At 32.0% G+C, this 21,173-nt stretch overlaps 2 protein-coding genes across 4 annotated transcripts; both read right to left on the reverse strand.

Moving 5' to 3' along the window:
* Positions 1 to 1,352: 1,352 nt before the first annotated feature.
* LOC11429001 (inactive protein kinase SELMODRAFT_444075) lies at positions 1,353 to 5,881 on the reverse strand. 2 transcript variants are annotated; one of them, XM_003630593.4, is made up of 9 exons: positions 5,300 to 5,881; positions 4,892 to 5,046; positions 4,707 to 4,801; positions 3,469 to 4,508; positions 3,209 to 3,369; positions 2,964 to 3,040; positions 2,724 to 2,871; positions 2,243 to 2,392; positions 1,353 to 2,102 (listed from the first exon to the last, which is right to left on the reverse strand). In XM_003630593.4, exons 1-9 carry the CDS (start codon positions 5,478 to 5,480, stop codon positions 2,067 to 2,069), a joined length of 2,043 nt encoding a protein of 680 aa, XP_003630641.2. In that variant the 5' UTR covers positions 5,481 to 5,881; the 3' UTR covers positions 1,353 to 2,066. The 2 variants fall into 2 exon arrangements, with proteins under 2 accessions (XP_003630641.2, XP_003630640.2); XM_003630592.4 differs by having other exon boundaries at positions 1,368 to 1,744; positions 5,300 to 5,879.
* Positions 5,882 to 10,462: 4,581 nt separating this feature from the next.
* On the reverse strand, positions 10,463 to 13,786 carry LOC11416997 (thiamine phosphate phosphatase-like protein). 2 transcript variants are annotated; one of them, XM_039829590.1, is made up of 4 exons: positions 13,478 to 13,786; positions 12,931 to 13,135; positions 11,960 to 12,222; positions 10,463 to 10,973 (listed from the first exon to the last, which is right to left on the reverse strand). In XM_039829590.1, the coding sequence occupies exons 1-3, from the start codon at positions 13,732 to 13,734 to the stop codon at positions 11,968 to 11,970; spliced, it is 717 nt and encodes a 238-aa protein (XP_039685524.1). In that variant the 5' UTR covers positions 13,735 to 13,786; the 3' UTR covers positions 10,463 to 10,973; positions 11,960 to 11,967. The 2 variants fall into 2 exon arrangements, with proteins under 2 accessions (XP_039685524.1, XP_003630643.1); XM_003630595.4 differs by lacking the exon at positions 10,463 to 10,973 and having other exon boundaries at positions 11,603 to 12,222; positions 13,478 to 13,785.
* Between the last annotated feature and the right edge of the window lie 7,387 nt (positions 13,787 to 21,173).

A 21,173-nucleotide genomic window follows, 5' to 3' on the forward strand; every position in this document is an offset into this window, starting at 1 on the left:
AAATGAAAAGTTTATGTATCAGGCAGCCTCGTGTCTGTACATTGTGTTAGTTGGTAGTTGAATTTGGGACCAATCCATAAGCAAACAATTTGCTATTATACGTTAACTCTAAAATATATTTTATTTGGCTTAAATGCATTTTCGATCGCATATTTTTTAAGAGTGACTCTTTTTGTAACTTAATTTACAATTTTTCCATTTTGGCTCGATAATGTTGTTGTTTTAGTGTCTTCTATTTATTTGTTAACTTTGTATTCTTGAAGAAAAAAGAATTGTTAGCTTTAACTTTTCTACTCTAGCACTTCTTGTGCTTTGATTGTTTTGTTCTAATATACCAATTCTTTGGTTTAAAAAAAAAAACTAAACTAAAAGCCTCGTTTGTAACAACTCTTTTCCTTAACACAGAATCACATTTTCAAGACAAAATAAACATTTTTTGAAATTTTCATTTGTTACAAATTTTCAAAAAAAAAAAAATGATAATTTGAAAGGGAAAAAACTCAATAATTTCAAATAAGTTGTTTTTATAGTTTCTCCATAAAATTGAATTCTACTTTTTTTTTTCAACTTCATCTTGCTATCATTTAATTTGGGATAAAAGCATGAGTGTTTCAAGATTTAAGTGGTAAAAAGGTAAATTAGTTTTTAAATTCATCCCGTAAATCAAACATATATTTGATTAAAAAAAAATTCTCTTTTCATTTTTTCGTTTGAACTAAACATATATTAAACTAAAGTTTTTTTTTCTCCCATCCCCTCCCCTAAACCAAACAAACCTAAAAGGAGTATTTCCTCCACAATTTACTACTCTTTCCTTTTACCCACACCAATTTTCTTTGTAAGACGTGCGAAAAGCTAATAGAGTGGGATAATTTTTTTTTGTCTTTACATCTAAAATGACAATGAGACGTCATCCGTCTGTTGTTGAAATGTCTTCCATCAAAGCCACCACTAGAATGGTTGCTCGAACTACTTTAGATCTAGGGGTTTATCATCTATCGAAGCCACTTATGCGTAATTTTAATGAATTTGTACGGGGTTATTAATTTAAGACTAACGTTTCCTTTAAATAGAAAGATCCAATTGATATTTGAATAGTTCTACTAAAACTAAAGTTGATAGAACATTATGAAGTCGTTAATACTTGATTGTTGCTGTCTCCTTAGCATGGATGACTACATTTATTACTAGATTCTAAGTTTATATGTAGTTGCCGCCATTTATATTGTTCAACTCTTATTTTCATTGGTACTGTTATTCTATCATGAGGACTATTTTGCGAATTACTAAATGCAAAACCTACTCTTGCAGCTGTTGTCTGTGGTTTGATTTTAATATGATAGAATGTAATGTAATTGTTTGAGGAATTATCATTAAACTGGGCAGGTAAAACCAAAACTGGAATATTGTTCTGTACAAAGCTAAATAATATAATATATCAGAGTTCCAATTTTGTTAGCTTTACTATACTATGTTCCTCTCCCCTCCTCAAAATCACAGACAGATAGGTAGATACTATTATTTACATGATCACTAAACCAAAAACTTAAGAGTAAAATGTATAATATGCAAGAAGCTTTAAACTTGCACACTCTCCACCTATAAAAAGAAGAACCTCAACCTCCCTCTCCCTCCATGTTTTCTGCTACACATGCCTCTGAATTTGATTGCCCTTTGTTTTCTGTGACAATGGAGAAGTGATCAGCAATCACATGACAATGTCACCTTCCAGCATCTTGAGCACCTGTGACAAAACACAAAAAATGAGTGATGGAGATGTAAGCATTACTAATTAATTAAACACTAATGTTTGAAAGATTAGTTTGTATAGAATGGTCTGCATGAGTTGGTCCTTCATAGACAAACTCCTAATAATCCTCGAAATAAATTGTCAGAATCTGTTTGGAGATCCAATCGGCATGTGACTTTCGGGACATAGTTCAATTGGTTCAATCGACAACTATGCTTGAACTTGATGAGTAATAAATAAAGGCAAATGCTTTTTCTTGCGAGAGAATATCAGGCGAATGCACCACGGCAATAGCTGTATAGTTTTGATGGGAGGTTTATTTATTGATTTCCGTTTTTTCCGCAAACACCTCCTTGTATTCCGCCAAACAGCAAACTGTGATTAGTTAGTTTTGATTCGGGATGCTTTCGCTATGTATTCTTTCACACTATATAGCACCGCTCATAAATAAATAAATAAATTATAAACATGTAAATTAATTAAGTCTCCAACCTGAGACACTCGAGGCCTTAAATGAGGATCCCGTCGAATACACATAGAAGAACATTGCATCATGCGATAAACCTCTTGATCAACATAGCAATTTCCTATGCTCGGATCTACTAGTTTATCAATGGCATTTTCTTCAAGCAATGGCCGTGCCTACACAAATATTTGAACCACCAACAATGATGAGTAAATAGTTGTAAATGGATCAATGCTTGTTTCGTGAGAAAGGCATCATAGCACACTCTTATTGTCAAAGAGGTGATTATAAGTCAATACATTCAAACATGATACTAACAACTCTCTTTCCAACACTCTATTCATGATTGGATGAAATTCACATGGGCCCAAAACTTTGGAAATGGGACCCACGTGATTTAGTCAGATCCACATGGACTTATAGAAAGAATGTTGAAAAGAGTGTTAGAGACTTCTTTTCAGATATACAACAATTTGAAAGTAATTAAACTCATTGTATAGATCATACCCATTCACTAAGGCATTGTTGGCCCCTCGGCCGGCCAATATCCACAGCTTTCCGACCTGTCACAAGCTCTAGTAATACAATCCCAAATGAGTACACATCAGCTTTTTCAGTAATTTGACCACTTTGAGCATATTCTGGTGCCAAATACCTAAAGGAACAACAAGATTTCTATTATCACATTTTAAAACTAACAATGAAAAAAATGAGATGAAAAAGAAATTGGCTTTCATTTAGCACTACCCAAATGTTCCTATCACCCTGGTTTCCACACCCATGTCTCCATCTGGCTGCCACCTAGCAAGTCCAAAATCTCCCACCTAATATCCATAATTGAAGGTTAGTTGAGACATAGTATATATTAATGAAACATACCTAAAAGCATAATATGCATATCTGGTTTCATAGATAAACAATCATTTATCACCAAGGGCCGCAAAAAGAATATGAAGGCAATAATGTAGTGTAGTCAAGTAAATAAGACTTACTAATGCTTCAAAATCATGAGTGAGGAGGATATTGTTAGGCCGCAAATCACGGTGTACAATGCAACCAACTCTGCATTCTTCATGAAGATATCTCAAACCACGAGCTGCTCCAACCGCAATTTTTTGGCGTGCAGACCAATCCAGCACATTCTGCATCCGTCCTGCAAATCCAAATTACCTCTTTAAAAAAATTATTCTGCAAATTGCCATTCGCTGATATGAATGTAGTTTTAACTTATTTAGGATTCAAGGGGATTTACCATAGAGATGAGAATCAAGCGATCCGTTGCAGATATACTCATAAACTAGCAATCTTCTTCCATCTTCAACACAGAACCCAATTAGCATCACAACATTGCGGTGTTGTGCGCAGCTTAAGACCTCTACTTCTGAGCAAAATTCTTTGTCTCCTTGAGTACTGGCTAATTTATATTGCTTGACAGCAACGACTTGCCCATCCTGTAGAACACCACGGTGTACCGAACCAAAGCCACCTTCAGCTAAGAAGTTTGCTTGAGAAAACCCGCCCGTGGCGAGTTGTAGTTCTGCAAATGTAAACCACCTTGGAGGATTCCCAAATGCAGGTCCTTTGTGTTGACAAATAGAGCACAATGGAGGAGGTCCATGAGGTGCATTTCTGGCTAGTGAAATTGCTTCTCTAACACTTTTGCTCAAGTTCACATCAATTTTACCAGTAGAAACTCCAAAGATAGGATCTTGATCCAAGAATGTCAATTTCTGAAGCAAAGCTTCATAGGTAGAAACCAAAGACTTGTCGCTAGATCTTTGCATATTGTCCTCGTGTTTTGAGAACTCACCATCTACACAAATTACATTTGAAATCCATGGCTGAAAAGACGAACTTTTCGATGATGAACTTAGCTTTTCACTCTCCGAGTCAGATTCAATATCCTCAAGGTTCGACAGTCCCTCGTGAACAACAAAGGGAAAACATCTCCTTCGTCTTTCATAGTTGTCAGAATGGAAAAATGGCGATGTTCCAGGATCTGAGCTCGATATTGAAGCTGTTCCAATATCAGTTACAGTCAATGGTGGTGACCCTTGCTCTGGACTACTAGCAGGAGTGACTGCTGGACCTCTAATTATATCTGAATGTTCAAAATTGTCTTTTAAGTTACTTGTGTATGCATTTGGTTCCAACGACAGTGCACAATCTCTTCCTTCCTTCTTAGGTGAACTATTCAAATTCAATCGTAGAATCTTCGGATGAGAATGCTTCATAATTACAATATTGCAATGCAGCTCGTCCATGCAGTATTTCTTTTCACCTTTCAATTTTCTGCAACTCAGATATAATTTGGAAAATTTTATAGTAGAAACAACCTATTACATTGTATTGCATGTAAATTGTAAAGGACAAAGTTCAAATCCCCTCCGAGGCAGTTGTAAGATGGTCATTAGTGTCAATTAACAGATGCCTTAAACAATAACACAACCTCTAAGAAAGAATGTGAAGAACACAAAGTAATCTTATTACCTGTCCAATATAACCCAACTTGACTGCACTCTCTTAGCTTCAGCAGCCACTGCACCGCACGAAGAACCAGAAAGAATCTTCACTCTAATCTTTATCTGTTCAAATGTTTGAAAGGTTACTTACAAAAGCTGAAAAGCATATAAACACAAATGTGGAAATTATGAATTAGTTATGTTAGTTCCAACCTTCTCAGGATCATAAAAATCATGGAGTTGAAGCACTAATTGAGAACAAGAATTTGTAATAACTTCTTTCTGATCTGAAACAGTTCCTAATCGCGATGTCCAGTGACTCGTTGCACAGTCAGTAGTAAATCTTGAAATACCCCATACCTTCTTCCCTGTAAAATACACAGATTATAATCAATCTTAAACCATGTTACCACAATGAATTTGAAAAAGATTTCAAGATTGTTCAGATCTCAAGAAACTCTAGTCTCGTGTGTCATTTTCTATATGCAACTTCTTAATTCAAATTTTCTTTTTCCTCAAAGTAATCAATATTAAAGCATGACAAATAAAAGATGCAAAAGCTTCAAAAGCATATGAAATTGTAGACAAAAATTGAAATGAAAGAAAGAGTAATGACAATACTTGAAGAAAGTTCAGGAATGATAACCAAAAGCTTAATGCAATCCCCTGGTTGAACAACATGAGTCAAAGCCCAAACCAAAGCAGTTCTTGAAATATATTTTGAAGCTTTCACTGCAACTATAACAACCTTAGAGGAAGAACTCATTTCTTCTACATAATGATGACCCTTTTGTTTATTCATCACAAGTTTGACACTTGACAAGAAAAATCAATTGCTAGAACCCATCTGAATTGTTAAATCAACTACCCAGAAGAAAAGAAATGTTTCAAAAAAAAAAAGTACAAAAAGAAAAAGAAAAAAAAGTAAGAAAAAAACAAATAGAAATGGACAGTGGACACAAACTTCAAGGTACTTTAATCAAACAATGTTGCCGTTAAAGCAAACAAAAAAAAAATTGTATCAGTGTGACAGAAACATTAGAAGAAGAAAAGAAAGTGACATTAGAAACAACAACGTTGAATGTGTGATGAGGCAGGTCATGAGAATGGAAGAAGAAACATAATTTTGATTCAGTTAAGCCAAGCTGTCTATTGCTATTTTCTTCTAACAGTTTTTGTACAATCATTGCAAAACAGAATACAAAAAGATTTATAACCTCCTTTAATAATTATATGAGTTAATTAAAGGGTCATGTGAAACAAATGATGAAACAAGTTACTACCTCCGTCCTGGACTATAACTTTTTTGATAAAAAAAATTTGTATTCACTCTTTTTTATCGGTAATTTAGATGGTTACTGTCTGGGTTATCTGGAAGGAAAGAAATAACAGAATTTTTAACCCAGAAGATTGATATTTTGGATCACTTAGTAGATAATATTAAATTGATGTCTTTTTCTTGGTTAAAGGCAAACAAACCTACTTATACTTTTAGTTACCACGACTGATGGCGGCACCTTTACCTTGTATGGGTGTTTTATTGTAGCTTTGTTTTTCTTCAGGAGTACTCATTTATGGCACCAGACATTTAGCTGTATCTTTTTGGTGGGTGATTCTCTTTTGCACACCTTGTGCGAGATGAATCATCTTTGGTGATATAATATATATTTCATTTTGGCTTGTTCAAAAAAAAAAATATATGTTGAAAATATAAACCAACCCTCTCTCTTAAAGAATAAAATTGTAAAAAAAATAGTAATTACAAACATATTTAATATAAATATCCACTATCTTAATTTTCGTTATTTTTTTTTCTTTAAAATGACCCTATAATTAAGAACGGATGTAGTATATGTGAGTGACTGTGAAGAGACAAATCTGTTTGCTAATCCCAAAATTAAATGAAAAGGGTCACATTATTCATTATTATAAGCTCTGAATTTAGAGCAACATCTTAGGAACAAACAAAAGTTGTACTAAGCTTTTTTTTCCCTTTAATAAACTATCATTCTCTCGTAATACCGATTAGTTTTTAATATATATAATGATTTTCGGAGATCGAATCTTAAACTAAATGGCTTAGAAAACTAAACACATCATTAACGCAATACAATGTTGGTAGTTTTAAGTCTTTCTTTAACACAAAATTTTAACCCTTTTTAGTTAACAAAAGTTAAGAAAATATTTTGAGATGTGCAATATACACACACACTCCATCCATATCTTATTATATTATGTGTCATATTTGTAATATATAATTGTCTCATATTATTTTTTATTTTAAAACACTAAAAATACATTTAATACTTTTTTCAATTACATTAATTTAATGAATGTTGATTTAGTTGATAAAGAGTTTAGTTTCGTAAGAGCGTGTGTTCAATTATTAATAGGAGATGGAAGGGGTATCAATTATCAAATACATCGCTTGAACATAGGGAAATGGATATTAAAAGTACTCATAGCAAGTATTTTAAGCAAGTGACAACTTTGGTTTAACTTGAAAATCACTCTCACAAGCCTCAAATACCGTAGCATTGATGACATAACATGTGAATTTTATAACTAGTGGGCTGGTACCTTTCTATTGCAAGTAACTAAGGACTAAGCCTCTTAGAAAGCTCCAACTATTAAAATTGTTTAATTTGAATGTACTATATAGAAGCTCCAACAACTATGAAGATTATTTATTTAATTTGAATGTACTATATATACTTCTATATAGAAGTTCCAACAACTATTAAGATAGTTTATTTAATTTGAAAGTACTATAATACTATATAGTATCTGTAATTATATTCGGCACGAAATTGCAGCTTACATCAATCCCCATTCAACATTTGGCATAAGAAAGTGAAATGCATAAAAGAGAGACCGATTAAAAATGTTGCTTTCATTACATGTCTAGACTAGAAAGAAGGTACCAAAATTGGATTAATTATCAAACGGTGGAAACCTTTCCGTAGTTGCATACAAATAGAATTGCCAAAAAAACTCAATTGAATTGACTACGTGCTATCCTATTCTAGTTGTTTTGGTTGATGTAATGAGCCAACACAAGAATATGAATTTGGTGGCTGAAAGTGAAAGTTTTGAAGTCATATTTTATAATGCGTGGACAGTTACATGTGCACATTTAATGAACCATTGCATTACTACTACTACTACTACTCCTGTCAAGCCAACACAAACCCACTAGTGAGACAAGATTGGCACAAACTTTCTTTCAATCGAGTTTATGTTTTCTCAGTTCTCACGTGTCAAGCTTTATGATGAGTTCATTAATGCCACAGGATTTATCAAGCAATTATTATTCCAATTAAAACATCAACTCCCACCAACCCATTTTAACTAAGCTCTTAACTCATTTCATACTTATTAAAAAAAATACATCCTCCGGTCACTAATATAAGCAAAAGTTTGATTTTTAGATTCATTCATTAAATGATGTATGTAGTCTATAATTAAAGACTACCAAACCCTGAGATGGAATAGAAAACAAAGTCAATGAAATTGAAGTTAGAAGGATCACATGACATGATGCAATAGATTTTAATTTGCAAGGGGTGCATATAAGCAGGAATTTCAATAACTGGATGGAGAGTGGACACATTTTGATACTTCCTGGACCGTTTTATCAATTATTTTAGTACAAATACTTCAGCTTATATACTCAAATATGAAATATGCTAGATTGATCGAGTGCTTAGATTCACGCTAAAGAATGTCCAAACTAATTTTGACAGGCCTCAAAGGTAATTTTTGGTAAAATATAGATGTTTGGTTATTTTTAATCAAAATTTATTGTCTCCAAAACTTTGTTTGAATTTAAAATGTACAAAATCAGTTTTACATAAAAACGTAAATGTTTTGGTTCAAGCAGCTCAAACACTAACATCTTTTGAGTTTACTGCACTAAAATGAGAAGCATCCCTCATCTTACAAGTCGATTTATAGGATTGAGTTAGACTAAACTTAAATTTTAAGATAGTATTAAAATCTATCTAAGATTTATTGGTCCATCCACAATTAAGTCAAGCTTGAGATGTGAAGTATGCAAAACTAAATTCCTTTCAAAACATATTAACCAAAAGTCACCGAAATATATCCAAAAGAAGATCGGTCGTCCATCTTAAAATTTGGGTTAACATAACTCAATCTTACAAAAAAAACTTGTAAGGTGGGAAATGCATTTACTTATAAACCCTTATTCATATCTTATCTCATCCAATGTGAGACTCTTTAACACACAAACCTCTCACGTTAAGGACTAGATATCTGAAGATAGTAGTACCCAGGAAAGTATGCGGATTTGATGGCGGAATCAATGTTTGGATGCAAGAAACAGTTTTAAGGCATTTTGCAATATCGGTAGGAAACTGCCAACATCTGCTTTATAACAAAAATCAAAGGTACTGGAAGAATGTTGAAAATTAATTTTTTCAATAAATATTTATCATTTATAAAATACAATTACAATAACTATTCACACAACTTTATTTTCAAAGATTTCGCTGATGTAGCATTATCGTTTTACCAAAATCTGGTCAAAAAACTTGCTGTGGTAGCTTCGTCTTTTTCTGGGCGGTGATAACAAAATACGTTCTAAAAAAAAGGTTTAATCAAGTAAATGGTCCCTATAAATATTCAGAGTTTCATTTTTAGTCCCTATATAATAAAATCACATAAAATATTTAAATGAATGAAAATAAAATAAAATAAAATGAATTGCAATTACTATTTACATAAATTATTTGTCAAAATAAACTATTTACATAAATTAATTAAAAAAAACTATTTTACATAAAAACAAAATCAACATTCCTGCTTCAAGTAAGTATTTCCCTGTCCGAGTTATTTCCATCCTACGTTAAATATTCTTGTCAAAAATATCATACATTAAATTTTTATATACCTATTTAAGAAAAACTACTGTTTTTAAAATATCCTAGTCCTAGGTAATACTTGCAACATATAATAAAAACCAGGCAACTGACGGCAATTGTTTCTCCTTTGTTCTCTCAATTTTTAACTACTGTGTGTGTTCTTGTGTTTTCTGTCTGTATTGTTTTTGTGTGTTTTGCTCATATGGCTCATGATATCTCACTTGCTAAGTTGTCTTCAAGGTGTGACATAACATATTTATCAGATGATTTGTTGCACCAAATTTTCACTCGCGTGCCATTGAGATCCACCGTTGCATGCAAATGTGTTTCAAAAGGTTTTTTTTTTTTTTTTTTTGAAGGAAATGTGTTTCAAAAGGTTTGTTGGCTTTAATTTCAAGTCCTAATTTCCTAAAACAATTCACGTCTCATCAATACTCTCTTTTCAAATCAATCTTGATATTTGTCACACCTCATGAACTTATGTTAGCTCCTTCAAAAAAAAAAAAAATGAACTTATGTTAGCTTTTGGGGAACAAAATCAGCCTCTAGAGATTCCTATTCCTTTCCCTCTGGATATGATCATCAAAGTTACTGGTAGCATATGTGGTTGTTCCAATGGTTTATTCTTGTGTTCTAAGAATCGGGACACATGTGCTACCGTCTATTATGTTTATGATCCACTCGTTAAAGAGTGTATCCATATACCTGATCTCTGGGCGCGGAGGAAAAATAGATACGCAGTAGGGTTCGTTTGCAAACCGAAGCAGATGGTGATGACTCTGGACTATGGAGGCAGCACCAAATCTGCTATCTCTAATTGAAAAGGACTTAAATTAGTTTTCTCATAACCAGGAACAAAGCAAACAGAAAAGGAACATGTATGTGGAAATTATTAGAGTTGTGTGGAAATTATTAAGTACACTTTATTCGAGAGTTATGTACAAATTAGTAACTATAATTTTGGTCTATAGTAAGTAAACAAGCAAAAGAATCATCTTTTCAAGTAGCAGAAAAGTGATTGAAGACAAAGAAGACGTAGAATAAACAAAAAAACAACAATTACACAAACTCTCAGTTACAGAAAAGAAGCGTCTGTCAGGGCTGCTAGGCCATGGCTTTGCAGCACGAAGCAAGCACCGATTACTGGAAAAAGTTAGCATCATACAAATAAGCTTTCTCTAATTGTGTTGTTAGCAACAAAGAAGAATGTATAGGTAATTCCAAGCATCTCATTTTTATGTAAGAATTGAAGGATGCAAAGGAAAACTCACAGCAGTTGAATGGTTAATTCAGATAAAAAGTGGCACTGTTACCCTTTACTCATTCTCCACTGTACTAGAAACTATTGCCCCCCTTAACTTGAAACATGACAGACATGAGATTCTTCCACAGTCTGGTGGGCTGGTAGTCTAGCCAAAACAAATCAAGAATTGGGGAATAAGAAGGATAAACGTGGTTTCAAGGTTTGACGGCAGAAATTAACTTTTACCAGCTTAAGTTGTTTGTTTTGGCATTGTCAATTTGGTTCATATTCATATCAGGCACATATGTGAGAATAGTTGACATGCTACGTGACACTTAACATGGCAAATCGTCATAATCAGAGACTTAAGTTGCGGACCTCACTTTTTGGACAAGCGCGATAGCGGACACGACATCCACTTTCAAAGATTTAATTTAAATTTCAATATAATCACGGACTAAAACGATAGTGTGTGCCAATTTTAGAGGATAAGGTGAGGATTTGCTCTTAATATAGTGGAGTATCAACTAGGAAAATATTCGTACAGATGCAATTTTACATAAGTATAAACCACATGGATAATTAGAATATAGGAAATAATAGAATTCTTTGAACCAAGTTTCTAGGATCAATATCATTTGAAAAATGTAGTTTTATGGATGGCTTTTCTTATGCTTGCTATTTTCTAATTTTCTAATGTGACTAAATATAGGATAAATATAGTTATGATTTCGGTTATTCTCTTGAAAAATGAAAACTAATAGGAAAAAAAATCATCTTCCCACTATAACATAATTAGTAAAGAAAAATTTTCCTACTGCTCAACATTTTCCTTTCTAGAAACCACAATGGAGAAATGTTTTGAAACCAAAATAGTGTTTTTCATTCTCTATTAGAACTGGAGCATTTAGGTATTAAAGTTCTGCCTTCTGATGTTTACAAATCACACCAACCAGTAATAAAGGAGAAATAATACATGTTAGATGGATTTCTGCTAACATTGATCCATCCAATTATTGCTTTATGTTGGAGAGGAAAAAGAAACAGTGATTGTCTTTGAGAATGCTACCTATTAGGGCAAACGTATAAATTTAAGGTGCTAGCATTGCTACCTATTGAATGAAGTGGAATGTAACTCGTGCAGCCGTGTACCTTTTGAGCTATGTGGCTTTGTTGACAAGGTTGAGTAGTATGCTCTCCAACTCCTCTCCATTGCTCCAATCATGAACTTTTGCATGAACTAGTTTTGGATCACTGCAGATCCTGTTCCAGAGGGGATAATTCTTCCTAGGCATCACAAAATCACCTCCCTCAAGCTTCAAAGTAGGGCAATAATCACCTGCTCCATCTCCAACGTAGATGAATCTTGTTTTGCTTTCAGGTAAAGAACCTCGGATTCGGTCTATTACCAAACCCTGAGATGGAATAGAAGAATAAGTCAATGAAATTGAAATTGGAAGGATGGAGATGACACAAGATTTCAATTTGCAAGTGTTATATTGTATACATAAGCAGGGATTTCACCAACTGTATGAGGGGTGAAAATTTTGATACTTCCCAGACCATTTTATCAACTAACTTAGTACATATGTTCAGCTTGAATACTCAAATATGAAATATGCAAGATTATTATCTTTTTGGAAACAAATATGCAAGATTAATTGAGTGCTCAGATTAAATTAATTTTGTCTCGCCTCAAAGATAATCCATAGTAAAAATCTAGAATTTTAGTTATTTTCAATCAAAATTGATTTCGACTCTAAAAACTTGGTTTTATTAGAAGGTATAATCAGGGTTTTAAATAAAGGTTTATGACTGCGATCTGGGCCGCGGCATAACAGTTTTTTATGTTGTTGAAACTGCAAGGAAACCACAATCATGACAGCATTTGATCGCGATTCGAGTCAGTATCAAGAATCACGATACGGCTGCAACTGCAACTGTTAATGCAATTGCTATTTAAAATCCTGGTTATCACACAAACAGTTTTGCATATAAAAAATAAATAAAACAGTTGTTTTGGTTCAAACAGCTCAAACTTAAGAAATCAGTTGTACTACAAAACTAAGTTCATTTCACACTAAAGAGAAGTAGTTGAATTGAAGAAGAGAGAGTGAATGTACCTTGCACATATTGGAAGGACAGAGTTGACAATCATGAGGAGGCAATGTCTTTGAATCATGAAATGGAGTGATACAAAGGCGACCCTTTTCATCAACAAATGTTGGGTTTGTATTAATTTGAGAAAAACACCCTAAAATATTATGATGTTCAAGAATAGTCTGAATATAAAACAAATTGGCATCGCTAATTATCCTTAAATCACATCTGCAAAATGAAGAAGAAAACAAAAAATGAAGTTAAAATTATTATTAATAGTCCACGAGTCCTAGTTTAACGGACAAATGACTAAATTGTTAAGCAAGAGGTTGTGGACTCAGAAGCAAACTCGTATCCCCACTTGATGTGTGAGTGAGTGAGTTTTCTAATAGTTATTGTCATTTCCTCTATCTACTAAAAAATAATTATTATTAATAAGGTGTCACTAAAGTTCATTTTACAATTATCTCGCGGGAGACTACTATTTACGGAGGTTACAAAGTTAAACTCTTGTCGCAACAAAAATGAAATGTATGTATTGCAGAGAAAGTTGAGAAATAGCAGTAGTACCCAAGTGAGTGTGCGGATTTGATGGCAGAGACGATGTTTGGACTGAGGAAAGCAGTTTTAAGGCAGTTTGCAATTTTGTCGGTGGTAATCCCTTTGGAGTGAAGCTCTTCCATCATCCTGTCCATGAGAGAGGTCCACGATGGCATGGTGGCGCGGAGTTGATTGAAAAGATCAGAGAGACCCATTTGGTTGATCACCCATCTGTCACTGTCGTCGTCGATAATGGTACGATCAAAGTCCAAAACCACTATCACCATAGCCAGCAATCTACAACTCACTCAATACTGTATTGAATGAACTATGAAGGTGAATTGAATAACAACCAGTTTTTTTTTGTTTTTTTTTTTTAAATAAAGTTTAAACTTAATTATATAATGGAAAATGCTAGATATCAAGAATGATTTTATAAGAAAAATTTAAGAATGACATGGTACAATAATCACCTTTAGATTTCAGTCTCATTTATTAATCTTTCATAAAAAAAAAATACATAACACCCACCATCCCATGATTTTCGGCCAGGCTGAGATTTTATTGGTTAACATTAATTTCATGACTATTTCTTGATAAAATCTAAGGGTGATTATTCTGCCATGTCATTCTTGAAATTTTCTTGATAAAATCTTTCTTGATATATATCATTGCTCTTATATAATTTGGGTTAAATATGTTTTGGTAGGTTTAAATATTATAACTTTTGTTTTAATCCCTCTAAATTTCATATTTAATTGAAGTTTTGTAAAAAAAAAAAAAATATTTGAGAGATTATCATAATATTATATTCATTTATGAAAAATTTTATTAAAAAAATATGAAGACTAGACATGAGTTGACTAAAAACTTTTGTATATTTATAGTAGGGAACAAAAATATATTTAACTCTTATAGTTTTGGTCTCATTCATTTGCAAAATTGATCATCGTTTTAAAATCACTAAATTTTGGTCTCATTTTTTCCTTATTTTGAACTAAAAAATGGCTATGGTGCATATTTTAAATAAGGACAATTAGTCATTTTTGTCGGCGAATATGTAACAAGCAGTCATGATAAATAAAGTTCGTACAAAGATTTGTTGGAGGGCTTATGCGATTTTGCAAACAATTAGCTAGGTATCTTTGAATTCAAACTCCAGTGTGTTTGTTTCAAGTTTATCAAATTTATTCCTAGGAATAACATTCCTTGGAATATGAAGATGGGAATTTTATTCCAAGGAATTTAGGAAAAATATATTTGGTTAGCTTTATAATATTCCTAGGAACCATAAAAATAGGGATTATAATAGGTAAACTATTTATGAATTTATTCTCATCTCCATGAGAACTTTATTCCCACCCTTTTCCTTGGGAAATTTTTTCTATTCCCAGGAACATTTTATACAAAGGAATAAATTTTAGTAAACTTGTAACTAACATAGGCATATACATTTCTATCATTTTATTCCCAGGAATCAACAATTATAACTTGAAACAAACACACCAGATGGATTAAGAACCAATGAACAATGTCATTGTTCTTCAAACAATAATCTCCCAAAATCCTGGAGTGAAAGTACTTTATTAGAGGGTAAGATTTTTGATGAGAGGACCAAATTGGTTGATGAGAATATAATTTAAGGATTTTTTTAATCGATTCTAATAGTGTAATGACTAAATTGAATAAACAGTGACAGTTTACAAATTAAATTTCTTGTTTACTCAATTTTTAATAGATATAACACCACGCATGTCTTATGCGATGCTCTCGTCTGTTCCAGGTCGATTTCAATCACTTTAAAGTGCATAAGGCGCAAAAGGTAAGGAGCTTAAATCCATGACATCAATTTTACACAAGAATAAGAAGAATTCGATAGTACTAAACTGTCATGACCATAGGCATGTACTTATATGCTTATTGATTATGGGCAGATAATATAAATTAGTGTTGGTAAGGATGTGTCACTGCCAAATGTCCACCTTTAAAAGCAATTGACTCATTTCTGATCGGTCACACACCGATTGACAAAAACCATCAAACTGAAAATTGACTAAAAGACATTTTTGTTACAATATTTTTGAATTATTATATCGAATCGGATTAGTAATTTTCTTTAGCTTGAAATTAGAAAATGTCAATTTAAATTCTTAATTTTATACCTTGAAGAAAGTCTTTGCATAAATTAGCCAACATAATCTAAGTATAGGGGACATATCATGAGATTGATATTTATATATGAGAATGGTGAGAATAAATTGCAGCCATTAGATTAAAATTAAGGGATAAGATTAAAACACAATTAAGTGGCGGCAAATCATGTGAAAACTCTCTCACTCCTTTCATGTGTTGCGCTCTGCTTCAAATCTTCTTTCACCCTCCACCATCTCTTCAACATCTTAACCTTCTTCATTGTAACCATCATCCAAACTAATGATTAATCTTCCGATTTCGAAAATACTCAATCAAAATCAGTATAGATTAAAAATTATTGAAATTGGCATCCTGAGTTTCCAAAACTAAAAAAGGGGCAAGTTTCATTGTATCTGGAAACATTAAAATCAGAATCCCCTATTTCAAAAATAAAAATAAAAATAGAGCCCCTAAACAAAAAAAAATTGATCTAAATATATTCCTGAATCAACATGATAGATCAATTGGAGGATACGACCTTTCTCTCTTCTCTATGAGTTCCGTTTATTTTTCTTCAATTTAATTGCTTTAATTTTAATGAAATTTCAGAAATTGTAAAAAGAATTTTGGCATTTTCATGGATACAGAGTGATGAATTTGAAGTTCAACGACAATCAACCAAATTTCAATCTTTTTCTTCCGCGGTAGATTCCCCATCTCCGACAAAAGCATTTACGATAGAAGAGAGAAAGGTCACAACTTTTTGGGGAAATTGAAAGAAGAGAGAGACATAGTGACTCTTTAAATTTTGTGTTTTAATCTCATCTTTGGTTTTAATCCAATGGCTACAATTTATTCTCACTATTCTCATATATAAATGTCATTCTCATGTGATATGTCCCCTGTATTTAAATTTCAATCCACGAGAAAAAAATTATATACACCAAAATTATACACAAACAATCATTGTAACATAATTACATCAGTTTAGATCAATTGATATATATATATATATATATATATATATATATATATATAGGGGTTTGCTACAATAGACCCACTCATTTTTATGAAGGTTTATTTTAGCAAGCTGCACCTTTTGCTTTTAGACAAAAACACCCTTATGTTATTTTTTAAAAAAGGAACAAGCTAAAGGATACAATTGTAATTGATGTTTAAACATTTATTTTTTATTTATGAATTCATGGTGTTTGGGTCCCACATCTTCTCTTTGTTCTCAATTCAACCTCTTACATGTCTACTCACGTTCCTTCAACCTGTAACAATTTTTTTCCTCCAACAAAAAAGAAACGAGATCTAATTTGGGACTCTAAGCTTCATGCTGACATAAGAAAAGTGATCAATCGCGTGCTTGAAGAATTAATCACGATTTTTTTATTTTTATTTTATGAAATGGAAGAATCATGCTGGAACCAAACCTAGATTTGCAGCAACGGTGACATCCCATGAGGCAGAGAGAAAGGAATCACGGCGATCGGATTATAATCGGTGGAAAGAGCGGATGAAGTTGGAAGTGGGTGCCGTCTACTAGGCGGCAGAGGCGACGACGGAGTCGTGAGATTCATACCAGGTGACGTCGTAGATCAGTTCGGTTATTGGATTTGAGAGTTCGAGGACCGAAAACAAAGATTCTTCCTTCGTGAACAACAGAGCAAAGGAGGAACGGTGAAGATGACTTAAACGATTTAACAAACAGAAAGACACACAAAACTAGTAAATCTTTAGATTTAATTTAAAATAAAAAATAAGATTTAATAGTAAATCACAATTTTGTCCTTTTGTTTTGTCTTTTCCAAGAAACAAATAAAGGGGTATTTTTGTACAAAGGAAAATGTGCAGCTTGCTAAAATAGACCTTCATATTAATGAGTGGGTCTATTGTATATATATATATATATATATATATATATATATATATATATATATATATATATATATACTAGATTTCTGACCCGTACGCCGCACGGGTTTTATGAGCTTTATAATGTTACATTACAATAATATAGGAAAAATTGATGTGATATAGTTAGAATACTAAAATACAGAGATATAAATTTAACTTCAACCAAGGATCTAACTAAAGTTGATTATCACTTACATTATATTAATAATGATACTATCAAATATTACGGAATACTTCCTCATAAACAACATTAGATGTAAAATTGATATCTTTGTTGTTTCATCACTGATCAGTATCATTAACCCTTCTCTTGAGGTAACTCTTGAAACAACAATATAGTTGTCCATGTGAAAATATGGGAGTTGGTCTATAGGTGTAGGCCAACATTTTTCAGTGACTGTCCGTGCCTCAAAAACTGTATTCTTTAGTTTCCAATAAAAAAAAAAGTATTTCAGTAAGCACTTGTAGTAAAAAAGTATTTCAGTAAGTTATCTTGTAAAACTGAATAATTATTAGAGTTGCACAAAGCTACTGTAGTAAAAAAAGTATTTCAGTAAGTTACCCTGTATCCTTTTAAAAATAACCTTCTATATTTTCAGATTAGCAGTGTTTCATATAAACGCAACATTTCTTTAATAGAGTGTTGTAAAGAGGCAGTTATTGTTGTTTTTAGTTTTTATTCCTCTACTTCAACAGAGTGTAGTTTTATCTGCTGTAACTATTGTACTGCGCAGCCTTGCTCGTCTTGAGTGTGGTTTGTGGCTTCTATACTAATTGTTTTTTTACATAAAAAAAAAAAGCATTTCTTTAATATGCATTTTTCATACAACTTGTTATGGTTTTCCATACTATAATAGATGTGTAGCTGTTCATTAAATTGATTCTTAAAGCTTAGTTTTTAATGCATATAAACTGTTAAACATGGTATCAAGCATGTATATAAATAAAATTGTTTAACTGTATCATTAACCATCAACAGAGAATTACTTAGGGAAAAATATAAATGGAATTGAAATGAAACTAGATACTTAAATTAAACAGAAATAGTCTTGAACAAAATAGATTTGGCAAACTTCAACAACAACCTTAACGACAACACAAAGCAAAAAAAGGAGTCAACATGCTCCAAAAATAAAACAAAAGGAAACAAAGACATAACTTCCAAAAAAACGACCATCAAATTAACTCCAGCAAATCACAGCTCCATGCACACCAAGTTTAACTGCTAAGATTGAAGAAAGTTTAGAAACAGATGAGTAAAATGCAAACAGTCAGGCATGTATATATATACAGAGGGAATAAAGTGCATGATTGTGTTAATATGCATGGGAAAAAGAGGATTACAGATGGATAGATGTGTTGGTTTTCAAAACGAAAGTTCAATAACCCTTAACTAATGTTGTGCTCTATTCAAGCAAGGGGAATTTCGAAATACAAATACAAACTAAATGAAAAACTAAAGGTTTACATAAAACAAGGTAAACTAAGCAGACCACAATAATTGCATTATTTTGAATTCAAACAGCCAAATACTTTGGAGCCAAATTATTTTAGGGCTAACAGATTAGCATTAATTGCTGCTAATTTGGCTCCAAATCTTTAGGGTTAACTTGATGCAAACCTAATAACTTTAAGGAATAAGATATATATATATATGAGAGAGATGTTAACGAGTGTCAGAGCACTCTTTAAGACCTTTACAAGGTAACTTTTTAAAAAAATTATGTAATCAATGCATTGGAAATTGAAACATTTGATTTTTTTATGGAATAATTTCTCCTTTTGGAATGCTTAAAGAGTGTCCAGGGGAACTCGTTAACAAGACTATATATATATATATATTGCATTTTATATGCAAGGATCGATTTTGTATCATGGACACTCACTTATGTACTTTAAAAAAATGAATTTTTAGTCACTATATTGCTTGACAAAAAAAAAATGTTTAAAAAAATTAAAATCAATTTACCTTTTTTTTTTTTACAAAAAAATATATTTACCTGTAATGCCACTTATTCACTTTAGTGGATATTTCTTTTAGAATTATATGTAATGCCAAAAATACTCTTGTGATACGATATAAATAATTTATAAAATATTGTAGGAATTCTCTTTTTTATAAAAATCATTTAGTAATAATTTTATTATTCATATTATTAGACTTCAATCCTTGTATTTTATGAAGGTGACTACAAAAATTATTCATGGAACGATTGATTTTGTTTATTATTATCATGTCATCACGATCCATATATAACAAGCAAAACAATTTTCAATGATTTTGTATTTTTCACTTTAGAGACGACTGTTGCATATAGTAATTTACAATGAGACTGTTCTAAAAAGACGCCAACACAAGGAATATATATATATATATATATATTACACACAAATAACACATTCTGTAAAGCCGAAAATTCCATATATTTCATCACGTCTTCTTTGAAACCATATAGTAACAATAGTATTAAGGTTTGGTGAGACTGGAAAAGAATATTGGCATATGAATAATGCATAAAATGGAAAAGCCAAAAGTAATGTCAAGTAATGTGTTGTAGTAACATGATTAGGAAAACATGATTAATGATTGGAGTCAAATGAAAGGCAAGCAACCTACCATTTTTTAACTTCTAAGCTCCTTCTAAGTTACACACGTCCAATGTATAAAACATGGGGGAATTCCTTACAAAAACTACAAAACAAATTAATAGAAAAATATTTATTATACTTAAAAGAAAAAGCAAAAGAACAAAAAAAAAAAAAAAAAAGTAAAGAAGTGGGCAAAGACAGGTGTGCACGCACGATAGAGTGACGAGTCAAAGTGAAAAATGATGGGGCCAGTCAAATTTTCGTTGGAGTCAGAGGGGAAAATAACAGACGCACTCCGCAAATTTCGATCACTTTTATTTATCCGTGTTATATTTAATTTTAAGTAATAATTACTCTACTGATTAATAAATCCAATACTTTATATATAAAATTAAATTGTAATACACAATATATCTTTAGATGATATTTGTCAAAAAAAAATAAAAAATCTTTAGATGATAGTTTTAAATAAGGAATAATTCTTAAAAACATTCTAAATATAATTTCATGTATCAATTACTTCCTCTTTCAAAAAAAAAATATATCAATTATTTCCTAACAGTAGCTCATAGTGTATTTTAAATGAGTCAAGATCTTTTTCATTTCGTATCATCTCCATTTCTTCAATTGGAGAGATATAGACTCAAAAAAATTGGAAAAATTAAAAAATAATTAATGATGATGGAACCCACTGAGTGGTAGGATCCACTATCTATTTTATGTGTCTATCTCTCTTCAAATTGCGTACTTCCATTTATTTTATTAAGTGAAGAGGATCCTAACCTTTTTTTTTTATCGGGTGGTCTATTGGCTAGAAATTCACCTTATAAAGTGAATAAGTGGAGTGTCCAGAGTTCGAACCCCGCCCCCTGCATATAATAATGCATTGTCATACCAACTGAGTTATGCTCACGGAACCCTAACCCATTTTAAATATATTTAAAATCTCGACCTTTTTTTTTGTCAGGTAGTCTAGTGGCTAGAATTCACCTTAAGGTGAATAAGTGGGGTGTCCGGGATTTGAACCTCGACCCCTGCATATAGTAATGCATTGTCCTATCAACCGACCTTCTAAAATATT

The sequence above is a fragment of the Medicago truncatula genome, chromosome 8, assembly GCF_003473485.1.
Source record: "Medicago truncatula cultivar Jemalong A17 chromosome 8, MtrunA17r5.0-ANR, whole genome shotgun sequence".
Classification (NCBI taxonomy): Eukaryota; Viridiplantae; Streptophyta; class Magnoliopsida; order Fabales; family Fabaceae; genus Medicago; species Medicago truncatula.